Source organism: Heptranchias perlo, chromosome 38 (genome assembly GCF_035084215.1).
Source record: "Heptranchias perlo isolate sHepPer1 chromosome 38, sHepPer1.hap1, whole genome shotgun sequence".
NCBI lineage: Eukaryota > Metazoa > Chordata > Chondrichthyes > Hexanchiformes > Hexanchidae > Heptranchias > Heptranchias perlo.
This window is the reverse complement of record NC_090362.1, coordinates 5229631-5251951: the sequence shown is the minus strand read 5'-3', so window position 1 is coordinate 5251951 and position 22321 is coordinate 5229631. Positions and strand designations below refer to the sequence as shown.

Sequence of the window (22321 nt, the reverse complement as noted above, 5' to 3'; positions counted from 1 at the left end):
GTGCTTGGAAATGTAACTCTATGTTTGTTTTCTCCTAGTGCCTAACATCAGGTATAGCACTGCTATAACTATGGAATGATCTAGCTTTTAAAATATATATATTTTTAAATATTGGAAATACACAGCAGGTCTGTCGGTGTCTGGAAAGAAAGAAGACAGGTTAATATTTCAAGTGTAACGGAATTAATGATTGAAGCATATCAACAATTACAACTAGCTTATAAGGTGATTGAAGGAAAGGGAGACAAAGGGATAGATGAACAGGCTGGGCATATGGGATAAGGACTACTCTCATGTGGTGGATAAATACCAACATAGACTGTTTGGGGAGAACAGCCGGTTACTGTGTTAGAATTTCTATGCAGTTCTACGTAATGGTTCATCAGAAAGGTTTCATTAACCTGCTTTTTCTTATTTCAAGTGATGAAGGATCTGCTGTGTATTCTCAGAATTTTTTAATATTTCAAATTTCCACCATTTACATTTTTCTTTATAGGCTTCTTCCACAGCACCTCCCAAACCCGTGACCTCCCCCACCCAGAAGGACAAGGGCAGCAGGTGCATGGGAAAACCATCAACTCCGAGTTGCCTTCCAAGTCACACACCATCCTGACTTGGAAATATAGCGCAGTTCCTTCATTGTCACTGAGTCAAAATCCTGGAACTCCCGACCTAACAGCACCGTTCCAGCGGTTCACTAAGGTGACTCACCACCACCTTCTCAAAGGCAGTTGATGGGCAATAAATTCCAGCCTTGCCAGCGATGCCCACATCCCCAGAATTAAAAACATTCAGTTTTTGTGAATCATGTACATTAAAAGTTTAGTCTTTCAAATATGAGTTTTGTTTCCATTTATTTCTGTATCATATGATGTGGGCATTAGTAACTGAGATTCTGAATGAATTGCCATTACTCACAGATCTCAGGACTCAAGTCACATGAACCCACCCCCTTATTCCACTCCCATTGTGCCTTGTACAGGGCACGTGTGAGTTCCCATCTTCACCTAGTGCGCATGTGCAGCACGCCCCATGGATTCTGGGGGTTGTAGTTTCCACGTTGTGCACAAGGGAGCAGTTGACGCGACGGCTGCTGGGAGTTGAAGTTTCTACGTTGTGCGCAAGCGCGACGGACGCAAGGGCTTCTGGGAGTTGTAGTTCGTCCCCCTGGGCGCGCTGTGTTTGCGGATAGCGGCGGTGATCGGACTACAACTCCCCCTGTGTCTGTCAGTCGGAGCGCGGCAGCTCGATGGCAGGAGCTTGAGTATCTGGCGCCAGGCTCGGCTCCTCTCCTCAACGTTTGTTGTCTGCCTCACTCCGCCGGGATTATGAGGGAAGATGATACGGCGGGGCCCGAGGAAGCGCCCGGTCCCCAGTCGGACCCGCCTCCCGCCGCCCTGGAGTGCTCGGCCAGCATGAGCCGGGACCAGCCGCCCAAACTCTGCGGCTACTTGAACAAACTGTCGGGGAAGGGCCCGCTCAAGGGCTTCAAGACCCGCTGGTTCGTCTTCGACCCCCGCCACTGTTACCTGTACTACTTCAAGGGCCCGAGCGACGCCATCCCGCTCAGCTACATCGACATCGCCGACGCCACCTTCAACTATGACTTGGAAGCTGAGGAGGGGCAGCTGGAGATCCGCTCGGCGGGGCGCGATTACACCCTCAAGGTAACGGGAGGCCCGGGGGTTTGGGGGGGGGGAGAGGCCCGGGGGTTTGGGGGGGGGGTGTGGTGAAGAGGGAGCCCCGGGGGGGGGGGTGTGGTGAAGAGGGAGCCCCGGGGGGTGGGGGAGGTGAAGAGGGAGCCCCGGGGGGTGGGGGAGGTGAAGAGGGAGCCCCGGGGGGTGGGGGAGGTGAAGAGGGAGCCCCGGGGGGTGGGGGAGGTGAAGAGGGAGCCCCGGGGGGTGGGGGAGGTGAAGAGGGAGCCCCGGGGGGTGGGGGAGGTGAAGAGGGAGCCCCGGGGGGTGGGGGAGGTGAAGAGGGAGCCCCGGGGGGTGGGGGAGGTGAAGAGGGAGCCCCGGGGGGTGGGGGAGGTGAAGAGGGAGCCCCGGGGGGTGGGGGAGGTGAAGAGGGAGCCCCGGGGGGTGGGGGAGGTGAAGAGGGAGCCCCGGGGGGTGGGGGAGGTGAAGAGGGAGCCCCGGGGGGTGGGGGAGGTGAAGAGGGAGCCCCGGGGGGTGGGGGAGGTGAAGAGGGAGCCCCGGGGGGTGGGGGAGGTGAAGAGGGAGCCCCGGGCGTTTGGGAGGGGGGTGAAGAGGGAGTCCCGGGCGTTTGGGAGGGGGGGGGTGGTGAAGAGGGAGCCCCGGGCGTTTGGGAGGGGGGGTGGCGAAGAGGGAGTCCTGGGCGTTTGGGAGGGGGGGTGGCGAAGAGGGAGCCCCGGGGGTTTGGGAGGGGGGGTGGCGAAGAGGGAGCCCCGGGCGTTTGGGAGGGGGGGGTGGCGAAGAGGGAGCCCCGGGGGTTTGGGAGGGGGGTGGCGAAGAGGGAGCCCCGGGGGTTTGGGAGGGGGGGTGGCGAAGAGGGAGCCCCGGGGGTTTGGGAGGGGGGGTGGCGAAGAGGGAGCTCCGGGCGTTTGGGAGGGGGGGGTGGCGAAGAGGGAGCCCCGGGGGTTTGGGAGGGGGGGGTGGCGAAGAGGGAGCCCCGGGGGTTTGGGGGGGGGTGGCGAAGAGGGAGCCCCGGGGGTTTGGGAGGGGGGGTGGCGAAGAGGGAGCCCCGGGGGTTTGGGAGGGGGGGTGGCGAAGAGGGAGCTCCGGGCGTTTGGGAGGGGGGGGTGGCGAAGAGGGAGCCCCGGGGGTTTGGGAGGGGGGGGTGGCGAAGAGGGAGCTCCGGGCGTTTGGGAGGGGGGGGGTGGCGAAGAGGGAGCCCCGGGGGTTTGGGGGGGGGGTGGCGAAGAGGGAGCCCCGGGGGTTTGGGAGGGGGGGTGGCGAAGAGGGAGCGTGGCGAAGAGGGAGCCCCGGGGGTTTGGGAGGGGGTGGCGAAGAGGGAGCCCCGGGGGTTTGGGAGGGGGGGGTGGCGAAGAGGGAGCCCCGGGGGTTTGGGAGGGGGGGGGTGGCGAAGAGGGAGCTCCGGGCGTTTGGGAGGGGGGGGGTGGCGAAGAGGGAGCCCCGGGGGTTTGGGAGGGGGGGTGGCGAAGAGGGAGCCCCGGGGGTTTGGGAGGGGGGGTGGCGAAGAGGGAGCCCCGGGGGTTTGGGGGGGGGTGGTGAAGAGGGAGCCCCGGGGGTTTGGGGGGGGGGTGGTGAAGAGGGAGCCCCGGGGGTTTGGGAGGGGGGGTGGCGAAGAGGGAGCGTGGCGAAGAGGGAGCCCCGGGGGTTTGGGAGGGAGGGTGGTGAAGAGGGAGCCCCGGGGGTTTGGGGGTGGTGGTGAAGAGGGAGCCCCGGGGGTTTGGGGGGGGGGGGGTGGTGAAGAGGCTGAGGAGCCCTGGCGGGGTGGGGGTTGGGGGAGCAGGTATTCGGCCCGAGTCGGTAAATCCCGTAGCCTTTACCTGGCCGGTTTCCTGCTTGGCTCCCATCCCGTATGCTCTGTATAAAAAGAGAATCGATCCACCGTTGAGGAACCTGCTTTTTCGTTTTGATGCTGAAAATACCCTTAACCCATTGCTACTTCCCATTATCGTTTCTGTAAGTGTGCGCCCTCATGAACTCGGGCATTCTGTGCCCCAGGCTGTGTGTTGGTGGCAGTGCCCCCCAGCATTGATAAAATATTCAGCACCAGCTATTAGAAATTGGGTCACAACAAAACTGTCTGCTGTAGAACTTCCTGGACCAGTGTAACAGGGTTTGGAGAATGGTCACCAAGTATTATGTAACGGGGTCTTTGTCAACGCAAATTGAGAGGAGAGAACTTCAGATTTAATTAACGTGAGATTTTTCCAGGCAGTACGTTTGCTACTTATGTGGCTGTGCTTTTATCTCAGTTTACACTATCCCATGCTGATAAATAACGCGGGATATGCAGATTTTACATTGTGTAACAATGTATTAATTATTCAGAATAAATTCCAGTACGTTTAGATTCATTTTCAGTCAGTGTGCATCTGTGAAGGCATCCCATCTGAGTAGAGATCTGAACAGCCCTGCCATGTGTTCGACAAGAACCTCTGAAAATGAGAATGAATACAAAAGTTGAGTGTGTTTCGGGGAGTCTCATTAGAGAATTGTAAACAATTTTACAACACCAAGTTATAGTCCAGCAATTTTATTTTAAATTCACAAGCTTTCGGAGGCTACCTCCTTCCTCAGGTGAACAATGTGGAAATGAAATCCTCGAAATGAAGTCGCATTTATAATTCACAGAACAATGCTTGGTGATTACAGACAGTTTTTTCAACTGCCCGTTGCCAAGGCAATCAGTGTGCAGACAGACAGGTGTTACCTGCCAGGTCTCAGAATATACAAATCACCAAAAAAAACAACAAACAAAAAAAAAAGAGATAGAGAGGTAGAAACATAGAAAAGACAGCAACTGACCCGTTATATTAAAAACAGATAACATTTGTTCGCTGGTGGGGTAACGTGTAGCGTGACAGGAACCCAAGATCCCGGTTGAGGCCGTCCTCATGGGTGCGGAACTTGGCTATCAATTTCTGCTCGACGATTTTGCGTTGTCGTGTGTCTCGAAGGCCGCCTTGGAGTACACTTACCCGAAGGTCGGTGGCTGAATGTCCTTGACTGCTGAAGTGTTCCCCGACTGGGGAACACTTCAGCAGTCAAGGACAGTCGGGGAACCCGACGGGGAACCCGACCAGCAGTCAAGGACATTCAGCCACCGGCCTTCGAGACACACGACAACGCAAAATCGTCGAGCAGAAATTGATTGCCAAGTTCCGCACCCATGAGGACGGCCTCAACCGGGATCTTGGGTTCATGTCACGCTACACGTTACCCCACCAGCGAACAAATGTTATCTGTTTTTAATATAACGGGTCAGTTGCTGTCTTTTCTATGTTTCTACCTCTCTATCTCTTTTTGTTTGTTGTTTTTTTTGATGATTTGTATATTCTGAGACCTGGCAGGTAACACCTGTCTGTCTGCACACTGATTGCCTTGGCAACGGGCAGTTGAAAAAACTGTCTGTAATCACCAAGCATTGTTCTGTGAATTATAAATGCGACTTCATTTCGAGGATTTCATTTCCACATCGTTCACCTGAGGAAGGAGGTAGCCTCCGAAAGCTTGTGAATTTAAAATAAAATTGCTGGACTATAACTTGGTGTTGTAAAATTGTTTACAATTGTCAACCCCAGTCCATCACCGGCATCTCCACATCATGACTCTCATTAGAGAGGCATTTATCACACATCATTGCTCACTAGTGTATTCTGTACCACATAAATTGTCTCAAAGTTGTATTTAAATTATTACTACTTAATATTGTCTGAGGAGATGGATATGTTTGTAATTCATCAGAACAGATGGTTAAAATGATTAACATGTCTGCAATGAATTGTGCACTGCTAAGCCAGTTCATTAATTTTTAACTGGTCAATTCTAACTCATTGCTGTAGACCAGGGTGTGGCTAGAAAAATAAATTTTAGATTGCAGATGTGGGTAGATAAAAGATAAACTGGAAAAAAGTTGCTTGCATTTGGTTAACAGCGTGACGATCTATGACTATCGTGGTTGCGATTCTTCTCTGACATCTCGACTTAGGTTTTCTCTTTAGCCAAATCATCTTCACTCAAAAAAGCACTTCATTGACTGCAAAGCGCTTTTGGACATCCTGAGGTCTTGAAATGCGTTATATAAATGCAAGACGTTTTTTCTTTCTCGTTGCAGAATGTCACAGAATTTCGATTGTGAGAGTGTCAAGTAACGTATGTAACCATTGACATTAGCACCTTTATGGGGGAAAGATGGGAACACTTGGGATAAATCACTCCCAAGTAAATTTCACATTGTGTAAATAAGAGGCAGGCAAGTTTTCAAGTTTCCCGGTTACTTTAGGTAATCAGTGCCAATGAATTGGTGGCTTTAGTTACAGCCATTTGCTTGAGGTAAAATTGCATGTTCCAGTTCTAAACTATGTAAACTTGAAACTGGGCTGACAGCTTTCAAAGAAAGTGACATAAGAACTTTAGCAACAAACCTGCTCAACAAGATGATCTCCTCATCTGAATTAAAAGACTGCAAATGTAAAATAAACAGGACAGACATCAGAAGAATAGGCACTGTATGTCTGGGTTCCTTTGCTATCTTGCCCATTTGGGATTTTAAACAATATGATGAAGCTTATGTTTTCCATTACATTTTGTGCTAGTCACATGGTTTTAATTATACTGTACACATCAGAATTTTTTTATTCATTCATGGGATGTGGGCATCGCTGGCATGGCCAGTATTTATTGCCCATCCCTAATTGCCCTCGAGAAGGTGGTGGTGAGCTGCTTTCTTGCTATATTGACATACTGCATTTGTTTTCATTAGAGTGGAGTCAATGGAAATCTTTTAAACAAAAAAATCTACATTTAAAGAAGTGTGACCCACAATTTTCCCCTGTCCCTCCAATTTAAGGAGGTAGCAGTAGGGCATCTCCATGCCTAGTGTTGACCGTGCTGCTTATTAACGGAAATGGACAACTAACACAGTGGTATAGTGCATATAATTATAGATATTGGTTAGCTGGTGACTGATTTACATGTGTTGCAATGTTCGAGTTTCCAATCCAAGCTATTTGCACAAGTAGAGTTTTTGTTTGCAAGGTATGGAATGTACACTTTCTACCTGTAGGCACTCTAAATCTAGAGAGTTTAGGTGCAGGTTGGCAAAACTGGCTTAGGGACCTCCAAGTGTGTGCAGAAGTATTGCTGGAGTTTAATCAACTAAAACCATGAGGCTTTTGAGCAGAGGACTGGTAAGTTTTCTGTTGCTTGTGTAGCCGGGATTGCCCTGTCCCATTGGTATATGGAGTTATCTGGAGTTGAGTGGGAAGAATTCTAGTCCTCAGTGGCGGCTCCCTCCTTCCTGATTCCACGGTCAGTGAACAGTACTGAAGGTTAAGGTGTGATTTGATTGAGGTTTTTAGGATCTTGAAAGGAATTGATAGGGTAAATGGAGAGAAACTTTTTCCACTGGTGGGATAGTCGAGGACAAAACCTTAAAATTAGAGTCAGGCCACTCAGGAGAGAAGTTAGGAAACATTTCTTCATGCAAAGGGTGATAGAAGTGTGGAACACTCTCCCATAAAAAGCAGTAGATGCTAGCTCAATTAATAATTTTAAATCTGAGACCAATAGATTTTTGTTGGCCAAGGGTAGTAAGGGATATGGAGCCAAGGCGGGTAAATGGAGTTTGAGATCATGGCTGATCAGGCTTGAGGGGCTGAATGGCCTACTGCTGTTCCTGCCTGGCTTAGATATCTGTCGAGTTTCTCAGTGTTCACTTCCTTCTACACTTCCAATGCAAGACACGTTGACTTTAATCTCCCTTAATCCAAAGCATGCCTCTTCCCCCTCCCGACCACAAAAGGAGGATTGTTACTACTTGGTCGTTAGATAACAGATGAGGTTTGAGCCCATGCTAGGTGGACAGGAGCTCCTCACAACCAGGTGGTGCACAGCACAACTCACTATAAAATGTGAATGCATTGCTTCCTCTCTCCTGACCACAGCATACTCCATGGAATGGTAGTTGCTCTGGTTGGAGATGCGGAGCTGTAGCAGCAGCTGCTTACCTCTCCGAGCCAGTAGATACTGATCACTAGATATATGAATGTATTTTCATACCTGGCCTCTGGGTAACGCCTTCCAGCAGCGGTCATCACAAATGTCAGTTTCTTCATCAGCTGTGCAATGAAGATCTGTCTTCAGCTTGATTGGGACCTATGCAGGGTAACGTGCAGCGTGACGGCCACCTTTAATCTTCTAGACATCCGAGTCCAATGCCACTAGCCAATCCAGTCCCGTGTGTGAGGCGCTGTTTCCCTTTCCAGCGTACTCGGTGATGGGTTGGTGTAGGCATGCGACCATCTTCCCTGCAGGCGCTTTAGATTTTTGTCACAAATCTACCTCTAGCTTGGATATGCATTTGCAACAGAGGAAGCCGTCCTTTCATGCTGAGGAGTTCTGAACCATGGAGGAGAGCTGTAGGGGCGTATGTTTTGTATGACTTACAATGACATTTTTTCATCTTTCTTCAATGACAGTAAAGACCCAAGCGTCCTTTGTCCCTTCTCATTATTGTCCTATAGGACAGAATCCAGCAAGGCTATCAGATACTGATGTGAATCATCAATTGAGACTGATTTCGTTTGTATCTTCCAATTAATACCGTTGCACTTTGCAAAGCCCATTGTTCAAGATGACGAGTAGAGCACATTAGATCCCCATGTCAGTCCATTGATATAGTATGATCTGTGAGAGTGCAACAGTATTTTCAGAAATGTCTGGAACTGATGCTCTTCAGACTGTCCCTTATTGTGTTATCCAGCACTCCACTGAAGAAGGCATCAAGTGGGGTGGGTGATCATGGACAACTCCTCACTTCTTTGAGAGCGCACAAACGGCTCCCATTTATACTTGTACACATCTTGGAGCTGGAGTGCTTATCCTGGATGAAGTTCAAGATTTAGCCATATAGCTTCAGTTTTTAATGAAGGCTGCATAAGACAGTAGTCCCAATGCCTTGTGTAAATTGAGGACAATAATGTAAGTGAGTTTTCCTTGCGATCCCAGAGCAATGAGTCAGCCAGTCTTTACTGTAAAACCAATAGCCTTTAGAAAAATAATGTTTCATTTTGCTGTGACCAGATGAGTGTGTGTTGTGTAGAGGCTGAATATGAGACAAAATCCAGTTTTTTTTTTTATTTAGTATATTTTCTACCATTACCCTTTATTGGGTCACCAAGGGTAGGCCACCTGGAGATGGGTCTCTGCAAAGCTGCTTAAATTGGGAAGTTATGACTATACTTTCCCTTTTTCTTTTCTCCTTTTCCCTGAAAGAAAGTTCCTGGCCTCCGCTCAGTGCTTCTGTCTGACCAAAAACTTTCAAATCAACGCATCGGTCATTACAGCTGTAATCTACCGTTTGTGGTCTCGTGCATCGAGCCTCAACACTACACACCCACTGTGTACTTCGCTTTTATAATAACCTCAGACGTTAGAAACAATGAATAGCAGTTCCGTCCATCAATCTTACTGTGGTGAGGTTAAGAATCCTGCCTTAGTGCAATGTCCATGTCCCTTTTCCTATTGTCCATTTTGTGCAGTAGTTCTCTGAATAAAAATAAACAACCGCAACTCGACTTTCTGACCATTTGCTCATTCAATCGCGTGGCAATAATTAAACAAATTAAGCTGCCATTCTAACCGTAGAATAGTTTAGCCTGCTTGACAACATTTGAACCTGTGTGGGGTAACTATAGTGTGTCAGCTGTGGCTCAGTGGGTGGCACTCTTACCTCTGAGTCAGAAGGTTATGGGTTTAATCTCCCACTCCAGAAACTTGAGCACATAATCCAGGCTGATACTCCAGTGCTGCACTGCCGGAGGTGCCGTCTTTCAGATGAGACATTAAACCAAGGCCCTGACTGCCCTCTGAGGTGGACGTAAAAGATCCCATGGCACTATTTTGAAGAGGAACAGGGGAGTTCTTCCTGGTGTCCTGACCAGTATTCATCCGTCAACCAATATCATTTTTTTAAAAAACTGATCTGGTCATTATCACATTGCTGTTTGCGGGAGCTTGTTGTGTGCAAATTGGCTGCCACGTTTCCTGTGTTACAACAGTGACTATTTGAAAAGTACATTGGCTGTGAAGTGCTTTGGGACATCCTGAGGTCGTGAAAGGCGCAATATAAATGCAAGTTCTTTCTTTTTCTTTGTGCATATTGTGAACAGCTTAATACATCTAATTCAAAAACATGTTCTTGTGAAGCCTGGAATGAGTTTGAACTGATGAGTTACTGTTAGAGTTTGCCAACTATTTTTGTGTAGTCTTCCAGAATCAATGAGATTAATTATCGAGATTGGTCAGTGTTTTTACTGTATCCTGTGCTTGGTTATAGCATGGTTTGACTTGGAATAACATTGGTATTGAGCTTCAGTATTCCAGTCAATTATTCTTGGTTTAATTTAATGTTTAAAATACAGTGGAATCTATCATTTAGGACACCTGTTCTATTGAGGAAATGTGGTCTTTCATTGGAGGGATATTGTATGAGGTGATACTGGAAATTTCTCCTATGGAAACCTCCTAGTCTCTGCTGCCATTGGAAGAAGGTATTAGAGCAGAAATTATTCTTTGAGGGAAGGGGTGACCAAATCAGATCATGGTATAGTGTATCACCCCTTTACCCATGGAATAAATGCATTATATCAGAGCAGCAGTAACCAAGGGTGATTGGAATGGCTATAGATACAAAAATGTATAGATATTTTCTAAATGGCTTACTAGCACTTTCCTCTTTGCATTTATTTGTTCCAGTTACCTTATTGTCAGAGACAGACTATTCCACGGTAGGGGTAAGGAGGAGATCATTATTCTTGCCCAGCGCCCATCCAGAACTAGCCGCGCCTTTAGCCAAGCTGTTCCAGTACAGCTGCAACACTGGCATCTACCCAACAAAGTGGAAAATTGCCCAGGTATGTCCTGTCTACAAAAAGCAGGTCAAATCCAATCCGGCCAATTACCGTCCCATCAGTCTACTCTCACCTTCCATCACTTTGCTGATGATTGTTGTCGACAGTGCTATCAAGCAGCACTTACTCACCAATAACCTGCTCACCAATGCTCAGTTTGGGTTCCGTCAGGACCACTCTGCTCCAGACCTCATTACAGCCTTGGTACAAACATGGACAAAAGAGCTGAATTCCAGAGGTGAGGTGAGAAGACTGCCCTTGACATTAAGGCAGCGTTTGACTGAGTGTGACATCAAGGAGCCCTAATAATATTGAAGTCAATGGGAATCTGGGGAAAACTCTCCAGTGGCTGGAGTCATACCTAGCACAAAGGAAGATGGTAGTGGTTGTTGGAGGCCAATCATCTCAACCCCTGGACACTGCTGCAGGAGTTCCTCAGGGCTGTGTCCTAGGCCCAACCATTTTCAGCTGCTTCATCAATGACCTTCCCTCCATCATAAGGTCAGATGTTCACTGATAATTGCAGTGTTCAGTTCCATTCGCAACCCCTCAGATAATGAAGCAATCTGAGCCCGCATGCAGCAAGACCTGGACAACATCCAGGCTTGGGCTGACAAGTGGCAAGTAACATTCGTACCAGACAAGGATCATCTCCATCAAGAGAGTATCTAACCACCTCCCCTTGACATTCAACGGCATTACCATCGCCGAATCCCCCCCCCCCCCCCCATCAACATCCTGGGGGTCACTATTGACTAGAAACTTAACTGGACCAGCCACATAAATACTGTGGCTACAAGAGTAGGTCAGAGGCTGGGTATTCTGCAGCGAGTTGACTCATCTCCTGACTCCCCAAAGCCTTTCCACCATCTACAAGGCACAAGTCAGGAGTGCGATGGAATACTCTCCACTTGCCTGGATGAGTGCAGCTCCAACAACACTCAAGAAGCTCGACACCATCCAGGACAAAGCAGCCCACTTGATTACCACCCCATCCACCATCTTAAACATTCACTCCCTCCACTACTGGCGCACCGTGGCTGCAGTGTGTACCATCTACAAGATACACTGCAGCAACTCGCCAAGGCTTCTTTGACAGCATCTCCCAAACCCGCAACCTCTACCATCTAGAAGGACAAGGATAAGGGCAGCAGGTGGGTGGGAACAACACCAACTGCACATTCCCCTCCAAGTCACATATTATCCTGACTTGGAAATATATCGCTGTTCCTTCATCAGCGCTGGGTCAAAATCCTGGAACTCCTTACCTAACAGCACTGTGGGAGTACCTTCACCCACCATGACTGCAGCGGTTCAAGAACGGCTCACCTTCTCAGGGCAATCAGGGATAATAAATGCTGGCCTTGCCAGCGATGTCCACATGCCATGAATGAATTTTTTTTTAAAAAAGCTGTATTTTTCAGCATAAGGAATTGAATGGAGACTGGGACAGGACATCGTAGCTGTTTTCCCCTCTCAAATCAAGAATTTTGAAGCCAATTGTAGTGTCGCTGCTTCCACTGAGGTCAGGTTGTGAATTAAACTTGGGACTTTCTTGAGCTTGACAACACAGTATCATGTAGATCAGTGCATTTACTGATTGGGACAACTGGTCTAACCTGGTCTTTGGACGAGGAACCACAGAGCTGATCAGAGATTGTACTTTTTCCTTTAATCGCATCTTGCTCTTGCCACAGAACATAAACACTGTGCCATTGTAATGGAGCGATCGCTTTAAAATAGCCACAAAGTGGATTTACATTTTTTTTTATTGTGCCATTATTGAGACCCTGCGTCACTCACCTGCTCAGATAAGTCAACAAAGACCAGAGATTAAACATGTGACCTTCCTGGTTTACGTGGCTTGGTACGATACCAGGTATCAACTGAAACATTTGGTGAGAGGCTGAGAAATAACTTTAGATACAGTGGGAGAGGCAAGAATCGGGTTTATGTGGAAAGATGGGGGTGTGGAGTGAGTGGTGGCCAAGAGAAGGGTGAAGTGTATTATTAGATTTGGTTTGCTTCTCCCTTTATCACTCTGTGTGTCTCCTTTTCTCCAGCAATGAAGAATGAATGGTTTGGACCTCTGTCATAAAATGTGTGAGTGTTGATCTTGCTTTCCTGCTCACTGTCCACGTTGCCCTCTAATATGCCCTGAGATGCACCAATGTATGTTGAGCACTAATTCAAGCAAGATGTTGTTCCTACTACATGCAAAATCACCGCTGGTTTTTGGGTACAGAAAAACAACTAAATGGTCATCTCATTGATGATCATAGCTGTTTGGTAAACTGTGAAGTTCTTGTTTGTACCTCCAGAATAAAGGGCGAAATGAATCGAACATGAAAGAAACATTACTTTTGAACAGTAGAACTGGAATTTAATACAAGCTCCTAAAATACTTTTTTTCTCATGAATAATTTATTTGGTGAATCTTTGTACAGTGACTGACAATTCTCAGGAATAGTAGACTTTCCTATTTGAGCTGACAGATCAGTTATAACAGCCAGCTCTTCAGAATGCTCCCCCTGCTCTCTAGCCCTAATTACACATTAACCTCAACCTCTGAAGAGTGTTCGCACTGCAGCTATCCTTGGACTATCTTTGAGTGAAGAGCCAGTTATTGCCATACTTGAGCTGTGATTTCTGCCCTTTCGGAACTGGGTTGAAACTGCCCAAAATTACTTTGTAAAGGACCCTTGAAGAGAGGAGACATCATTCTGTCCGCTTGGTTCAGTTGGAGAGGCAGATATATGGCGGAAGATTTCCTTTGTGTTATAAGTAAGGAAGTCATAAATGTGTTCTGCATAAGCGTTTTGCATTTGGTTGCACATAGCATGCAGTGAAAAAAATTTCCACATCAAGAATGCTGAAGTGTGTGAGAGGCATACTGAGTACTTGATGTACAGAAAGAAGTGTGTGTGTGTAACTGTATGAGAGGCATATAGAGATTCTGAAATTGAAATGTCAGACGGAAGGAAAGACTCACAAATTAAATGGGAATGAGTTAAGCTTAGATCCAGAGATAAAGGAATAACGGCAAAAGTATTTGGGTGGCAGGGGAAGAGGGAGGCAGAGTGGAAGATGATCAGATTGATAGGGAGATAAAGAAATAGTGTAGGAGATAGTTGCAGGAAGAGAGATAATTTTCAAATGTTTTTGTCCATGGTGAAGTATATTATATAATGTATTGTATTATGTGGTATACTGCTCCTGTTTTAATAGTGTATCTTCTGGCTTACCATGAGTAATGCATTAGTACTTCAAAATTTTTAGACAGATTTGAGATCTAAAGGAAGTCATTTACTAATTAACTTCACATTTGGACAGCCGTATCTGAACCTGACCACTTGTGTAAATTGTTTTTGTGTAAAATGTGTCTTAAGTTTCAAGATAGGAATTTTGCTTTTGGAGTTTATTGAACAGCTCATGCAGGTAGCTCTTTACCATTTTTGCACAGCTTGTCACTCACTGCCTTTGCTCCATTTCTCAATGTGGCATGGTGTTTTGAACAGTTGCCTCCAACCTCCTTGTATGGTTAATCATTAGCCTTGTGTTCAAGTTCTTGCTGCACACATTAATCTTTCACCGATAAAAGCTAGTGAATTGTGAGAGGAATGCTGATGTCTAAAAAGGCGGAATGTTAGGATTAGATTTTATCATCTTGGAGTTGAATCTATTCTGTTAAGATTGCTACCTATTTTTAAACTTTCTGTTTAATAAAAGGGTGTGTTAAGCTCCAGTAGTCAAAAATATTGAGCTGCCAATGAAGAGCATTTAGTTAAACTTGAATGATCTTATCTCTTTACATAAGCTTTCTGTTGTAAATCTGCTTGTAACAAATCCCCATTTTGTTGCCATTTTTGTTTTACTTTATTAAAGAATTTTTCCAGCCATTTTAGGGCAGATATATAGAAGGACATTTCATGGACATTGGATCACATTGCCAGTATACTTTGTAAAGCATTGAGTAATAGATGACCAGGCAGCTATCCTCACTTTATATTATGTTGCCCCTGGTGGCATAGAGTTAGGACAATGTTTTTTAATGGTCACTCCAGATTCTTGTTTGTTTGGCTGAGGAGCAGAGGGCCTTTCCAGTTTAACATCACGTACATAAGTACCAGTGCGTCATGTTGACCCTGCTGCAATAGACCAGAAACCTAGATCAAACCAGAATGAGTTCCTCTTGCTTCAATCTAAGGGAGGATGTGTTTGCCCCCACCCCTTCTTTGCTCTTATCCTACTTTTTGGTGTTAGCCATTCAAACTTTGACAGCATCTGCCATCGAATTGAGTGTCACAACACTCAATTGTAGAATCTCTCACCTGTGATTTTTTTTTTCCTTTACAAGTTTCATAGTCAGGATTTTTGGCTCAATAGAAATGTTGAAAATTATTACACCTCACAGTAGATACAACACAGGAGGAGGCCATTTGGCCCATTGTGCTTGTGCCGGCTCTTTGAAACAGCTATCCAATTAGCTCAATTCCCCTGCTCTTTCTCCATAGCCCTGTAAATTTTTTCTGTTCAAGTATTTATGGAATTCCCCTTTGAAAGTTACTATTGAATCTACTTCTACCACCCTTTCAGGCAGTGCATTCCACATCATTACAACTCGGATTAAAAAAAGTTTCCTCATGTTGCCTCTGGCTCTTTTGCCGATCACCTTAAATGTGTGGCCTATCTATGTTTGTCTTTAATAAGTAGCTTCATTAGTTAAGTTCAAGACATTTGGGTATTCTCATTCAGATATTCTTTGGAGGGGAAATTAATCTATTTTTAACTTCTGTGACACTTGTTTTGATTTTAGGCAACTGAGTGGTCTTCTCGATTTCTAATAATCAATTTAATCTGTCGACTGTGTTTGTATTTGTGCATGCTGCTGATGACAAATAATTGTAACACTGGTTCTGTGCACTTCCACATGGCAAGAGTGTAGTGGATGACTTACACTATCCTTGAGAGTCATGTATAGAATTGAGCAAAGTAGTCTGGTCAGATCCCTGTCTGTTTTCATGTGTATTTGCGCCCATAATGTGTCATCAGAAAGGAACATCTCCAGGCACAGAACCAAAGGAAATCAAGTTTAGCTCGCAAAGATATGTTTGTGAACATTGCTGAATGTAAATCCAGCTTTGACATGACAGAAATCCAGATATGCATTTAAAGTTCTAAAGAATTAAGTTTTGATTTTCTGCAGCTTATTTAGTGTGCACAATGATGGGGGAATGTGGGGCTTAATCGGGAAATTAATGCAGTTTGTTTACTCAGGCTGTCTAATATCAGGTGGCTGAGGTAATGAAGTCATATAATGAGTAACAATTGCAAAAACAAGAGCTTTTTAAGGATATGACCATGTTTATGTGCAGCGGTAAAATCCGTTTACTGATAAGCAGGTTGCTTAAGTGTTAAATGGGAACTGGAGTAGGCCATTTAGCTCCTTAAGCCTGTTCTGCCATTCATTGAAATTGATATCCCTTAATACCTTTGATTAACAGAAATCTATCAATCTCAGATTTAAAATGAACAATTCAGCTAGCATCAACTGCTACTTGCGGAAGGAGTTCCAAACTTCTACCGCCCTTTGCGTGTAGAAGTGTTTCCTAACTTCACTCCTGAAAGTCCTGGCTCTAATTTTTAGGCTATGCCTCCTAGTCCTAGACTCCCCTACCAGAGGAAATAGTTTCTCTCTCTATCCTATCAGTTCCCATAATATCTTGAAAACATCGATCAAATCACCTCTTAATCTTCTAAATTCAAGGGATACAACCCTAGTTTGTGTAATCTCGCCTCGTAGTTTAACCTTTGGAGTCCAGGTATCATTCTGGTAAATTTATGCTGCACTCCCTTCAAGGCGACTATATCCTTCTTAAGGTTGGGTGCCCAGAACTGAACACTGTACTGCAGGTGTGAGAGTGACTGCCTTTGACATCAAGGCAGCATTTGACCGAGTGTGGCACCAAGGAGCCCTAGTAAAATTGAAGTCAATGGGAATCGGGGAAAACTCTCCAGTGGCTGGAATCATACCTAGCACAAAGGAAGATGGTAGTGGTTGTTGGAGGCCAATCATCTCAGCCCCAGGACATTGCTGCAGGAGTTCCTCAAGGCAATGTCCTAGGCCCAACCATCTTCAGCTGCTTCATCAATGACCTTCCCTCCATCATAAGGTCAGAAATGGGGATGTTCGCTGATGATTGCACAGTGTTCAGTTCCATTCGCAACCCCTCAGATAATGAAGCAGTCCGAACCCGCACGCAGCAAGACCTGGACAACGTCCAGGCTTGGGCTCATAAGTGGCAAGTAACATTCGTGCCAGTCAAGTGCCAGGCAATGACCATCTCCAACAAGAGAGTGTCTAACCACCTCCCCTTGACATTAAACGACATTACCATCGTCGAATCTCCCACCATCAACATCCTGGGGGTCACCATTGACCAGAAACTTAACTGGACCAGCCATATAAATACTGTGGCTACAAGAGCAGGTCAGAGGCTGGGTATTCTGCGGCGAGTGACTCACCTCCTGACTCCCCAAAGCCTTTCCACCATCTACAAGGCATAAGTCAAGAGTGTGATGGAATACTCCACTTGCCTGGATGAGTGCAGCTCCAACAACACTCAAGAAGCTCGACACCATCCAGGACAAAGCAGCCCGCTTGATTGGCACCCCATCCACCACCCTAAACAATCACTTCCTTCACCACCAGTGGCTGCAGTGTGTACCATCCACAGGATGCAGTGCAGCAACTCGCCAAGGCTTCTTCGACAGCATCTCCAAAACCCGCAACCTCTACCACCTAGAAGGACAAGAGCAGCAGGTACATGGGAATACCACCACCTGCACGTTCCCCTCCAAGTCACACACCATCCTGACTTGGAAATATATCGCCGTTCCTTCGTCGTCGCTGGGTCAAAATCCTGGAACTCCCTTCCTAACAGCACTGGGAGAACCTTCACCACACGGATTGTAGCGGTTCAAGAAGGCGGCTCACCACCACCTTCTCAAGGGCAATTAGGGATGGGCAATAAATGCCGGCCTCACCAGCGACGCCCACATCCCATGAACGAATAAAAAAAAATAGCCGAGGCTTTGTGTAGCTGTAGGATAACTTCTACCCCCTTGTATTCTAGTCCTCTAGATATAAAGGCCAGCATTCCATTTTGATTATTTTCTGTACCTGTCCATGACATTTTGATGATCTATCCACCTGGACCCTTAAGTCTCTTTGGACCTCCACTGTTTCAAGCTTTTCACCATTTAGAAAGTACCTTTTTAGGTCCAAAGTGTTTGACCTCACACTTGCCTACATTGAAATCCATTTTCCACAGTTTTGCCCATTCATTTAATCTGTTATAATATATCTGTAATTTTATGCTTCCATCTACACAGCTTACAATGCTGCCTATCCTTATGTCATCGGCAAACTTGGATATGTGGCTCGCTTTCCTTTCCGTCATTTAAGTCGTTAATAAAAACAGTGAATAGCTGAGGCCCCAACAGATCCCTGTGGGATACCACTAGTCATATCCTGCCAACCTGAGAATCTGCCCATTATCCCTACTCTCTGTCTCCTGCAGCTCAGCCAATTTCCTAACCAGGTCAATAACTTGCCCTCAATTTCATGAGCTTCAACTTTAGCTAACAGTCTCTTATGAGGGACTTTATCGAATGCCTTCTGGCAGTCCATATAAACAACGTCCATAGACATTCCCCTATCCACTACTTTACTCACCTCTTCAAAAAATTTAATCAGGTTCGTCAGGCATGACCAATCCTTTACACATCCATGCTAGCTCTCTCATCAGCCGAAAATTTTCAAGGTGTTCAGTCACTCTATCCTTAATTATGGATTCTAATAATTTCCCGACAGCAGATGTTAGGCTAACTGGTCTATAATTTCCTGGTTTCCCCTTTCACCACTCTTAAATAACGGAGTGATGTGTGCAACGTTCCAATTTAAAGGAATGGTTCCTGAATCGAGAGAACATTGGAAGGTTAGAGTTAGTGTGTCTGCAATGTTCTCACCTACTTCCTTTAAAACCTTAGGATGGGAACCATCTGGTCCTGGGGATTAGTCACTCTTTAGTGCCATTATTTTCTTCATTACTGTTAATTTGCTTACATTAATTATGGTGTGTCCCCATCCCTGATTCAAAGTTAGTTTCCGTGGGTGTCTGGCATGCTAGCCTCTTCCTCTACTGTCGGTATACTGATGCAAAGTAATTATTTAACATGTCTGCTATATCCTTATTTTCATTTACATTATCACTAATATCAGTTTTTAAGGGGCCCACATTGCTCTTGACCACCCTCTTTCTCCTAATATAATTGTAAAAATTTGTTGCATTGATTTTGCTGTCCCTTGCAAGTTTCTTTCATGCTCCCTTTTTGTAGCTGTTAGTATCTGTATCGACACCCTTTGCTGTTCATTGTGTATCTCCCTGTCGCCAGGACTGTGCTATTTTTGTATGCTTTTTCTTTTAGTTTTATGTTGTCCCTTACTTCTTTTGTCGTCCATGGCTTTTTTTTTGACAAGTAGAGCCCCTTGGGTGTATAAACTGGTTCGGTATTGAGTTAAATTCTTCTTTTGAACACCTTCCACTGATCATCTTCTGTCGTTTTACCCATTAACAGATTTGCTTAGTTTACGATGGACAGTTTCATTCTCATCCCCCTGAAGTTGGCCTTAGCTAAATTTAAAATCTTAGTAGCTGATATGGGTTTCTCCCTTTCAAACACAACGTTAACTCAATCATATTATGATCACTATTAGATAAATGTTCATGTGCTGTTAGGTTGTTAACTAAATCTGGCTCATTACTCATTATTAAATCTAATATGGCCTGCCCCCTTGTTGGTTCTAGGACATATTGTTGCAGAAAGCTGTCCTGAACACACTCAAGAAATTTGCTACCTTCTGACAGGAGCTCGTCTGCTTATCCTAATCAATATGAAAGTTAAAATCCCCCATTAAAACCACTCTGCCTTTGCTACATGCTTGTCTAATCTCTGCATTTATACATTCTGCCACTTCACAGCTGCTACCAGGGGGTCTATACACAACGCCCACTACAGTCTTTTCTGTTTCTGAATGTTGTGTGGTTAACATTGTGCCAATGTGAAAATTAAACCTTGAGGCCTGGAGTTTCTGCTTTGGGTGCAAATTGTGCTGGCACTTGTCACACCGAGTTTCTGCTAAAATGTATTAGCATAATCACAAACGTGAAATCCGTCATGAATCAGCCCAATTCGGCGGCTTAACATAGAGTACTCATTTCTTTATTTTTTTTTTGCAATCAAAAATATTCATTGATGTATTTAAGAGTAGTAACCTGGTCCAGTTTTATTAATGCAGCTGAAAATGGGTTTATCGCTTAAAAGTAAGCATTTTTAATAAAGGTGCCTGTGAGCAACCTGATTTAACTTACTGAAAGTGACTCAAAAAACTATACTGAAGCATTTCCTACTTTCATTGGTGTACACTAGTCAGTTTCTTAATAAATTTATATTTTTTACTAATTAAAAACATTTAAACCATGCCTACTAGTGTCACTGCGCCTAAGAAAACCAGCTTAATTTTAAAACCTTCTTCGAACTGCCGCAGGCGGACGCATTCGGCGGAAACTCACCGTCCTCTTTGGTTCGAGCGGGGGGCGTGGCCAGTTTTGTAGACGAGGTTAATTTCAGTGATTTTTCTTTTTAAGCCAGCGCAAAAGATTGTGGAAATGCAAATTATGCCAAGCATAATTCAAAATTTGTGCTGATTTGGCCAGATTGCGCTGAAAAAGCCAGCGCAATCTAGCGGAAACTCTGGGTCTGAATGTTTAAGAAGACTGGTGGTGTTTGAACATGTGAACATACAGTCAGACAAGAAAAGACCTACTTGTTCTTCCCTCCTGTCCCACACAGTTGTGATGCCTTATGCAACACAATACCACTCCCCTCCCACTCGGAGCCATGTGAGGGCAGGAAAAAGAGTGGCAGAGCTATAGTGATAGGGGACTCGATTGTAAGGGGAATAGACAGGCGTTTCTGCGGACGCAACCGAGACGCCAGGATGGTATGTTGCCTCCCTGGTGTAAGGGTCAAGGATGTCTCGGAGCGGCTGCAGGACATTCTGGAGGGGGAGGGTGAACAGCCAGTTGTCGTGGTGCATATAGGCACCAACGATATAGGTAAAAAACAGGATGAGGTCCTACAAGCTGAATTTAGGGAGTTAGGAGTTAAACTAAAGAGTAGGACCTCAAAGGTAGTAATCTCAGGATTGCAACCAGTGCCACGGGCTAGTCAGAGTAGGAATGACAGGATAGCTAGGATGAATACGTGGCTTGAGAGATGGTGCAAGAGGGAGAGATTCAAATTCCTGGGCCATTGGAACCGGTTCTGGGGGAGGTGGGACCAGTACAAATTGGATGGTCTGCATCTGGGCAGGACTAGAACCAATGTCCTAGGGGGAGTGTTTGCTAGTGCTGTTGGGGAGGGTTTAAACTAATGTGGCAGGGGGATGGGAACCGATGCAGGAAGTCAGTGGGAAATAAAGTGGTGACAGAAACAAAAGGCAGTAAGGGAGAGTGTACAGAACATGACCGGACAGATGGTCTGAGAAAGCAGGGCAAAGACCAAGGGAAGTCCAGATTAAACTGCATTTATTTCAATGCAAGAAGTCTGATGGGCAAGGCAGATGAACTCAGGGCATGGATGGGTACATGGGACTGGGATGTTATAGCTATTACTGAAACATGGCTAAGGGAGGGGCAGGACTGGCAGCTCAATGTTCCAGGGTACAGATGCTATAGGAAAGATAGAGCAGGAGGTAAGAGAGGAGGGGGAGTTGCGTTCTTGATTAGGGAGACCATCACGGCAGTAGTGAGAGGGGATATATCCGAGGGTTCGCCCACTGAGTCTATATGGGTAGAACTGAAAAATAAGAAGGGAGAGATCATTTTTTGATAGGATTGTACTACAGACCCCCAAATAGTCAACGGGAAATTGAGGAGCAAATATGTAAGGAGATTACAGACAGCTGCAAGAAAAATAGGGTGGTAATAGTAGGGGACTTTAACTTTCCCAACATTGACTGGGACAGCCATAGCATTAGGGGCTTGGATGGAGAGAAATTTGTTGAGTGTATTCAGGAGGAATTTCTCATTCAGTATGTGGATGGCCCGACTAGAGAGGGGGCAAAACTTGACCTCCTCTTGGGAAATAAGGAAGGGCAGGTGACAGAAGTGTTAGTGAGGGATCACTTTGGGACCAGTGATCATAATTCCATTAGTTTTAAGATAGCTATGGAGAATGATAGGTCTGGCCCAAAAGTTAAAATTCTAAATTGGGGAAAGGCCAATTTTGATGGTATTAGACAGGAACTTTCAGAAGTTGATTGGGAGAGTCTGTTGGCAGGCAAAGGGACGTCTGGTAAGTGGGAGGCTTTCAAAAGTGTGTTAACCAGGGTTCAGGGTAAGCACATTCCTTATAAAGTGAAGGGCAAGGCTGGTAGAAGTAGGGAACCTTGGATGACTCGGGAGATTGAGGCACTAGTCAGAAAGAAGAAGGAGGCATATGACATGCATAGACAGCTGGGATCAAGTGGATCCCTTGAAGAGTATAGAGATTGCCGGAGTAGAGTTAAGAGAGAAATCAGGAGGGCAAAAAGGGGACATGAGATTGCTTTGGCAGATAAGGCAAAGGAGAATCCAAAGAGCTTCTACAAATACATAAAGGGCAAAAGAGTAACTAGGGAGAGAGTAGGGC

The 22321-nt window shown here is 45.7% G+C and overlaps 1 protein-coding gene across 1 annotated transcript in view; it reads left to right on the top strand.

Annotated features, from left to right (window-relative positions):
* Positions 1 to 1135: 1135 nt before the first annotated feature.
* The window catches only part of tbc1d2b (TBC1 domain family, member 2B), a 142201-nt gene continuing 121015 nt past the window's right edge, over positions 1136 to 22321 (top strand). The window contains exon 1 of the mRNA XM_067973325.1: positions 1136 to 1667. Coding sequence (XP_067829426.1) covers positions 1329 to 1667 — 339 coding nt within the window. The 5' untranslated portion in view covers positions 1136 to 1328. The remainder of the gene's footprint in view (positions 1668 to 22321) is intronic.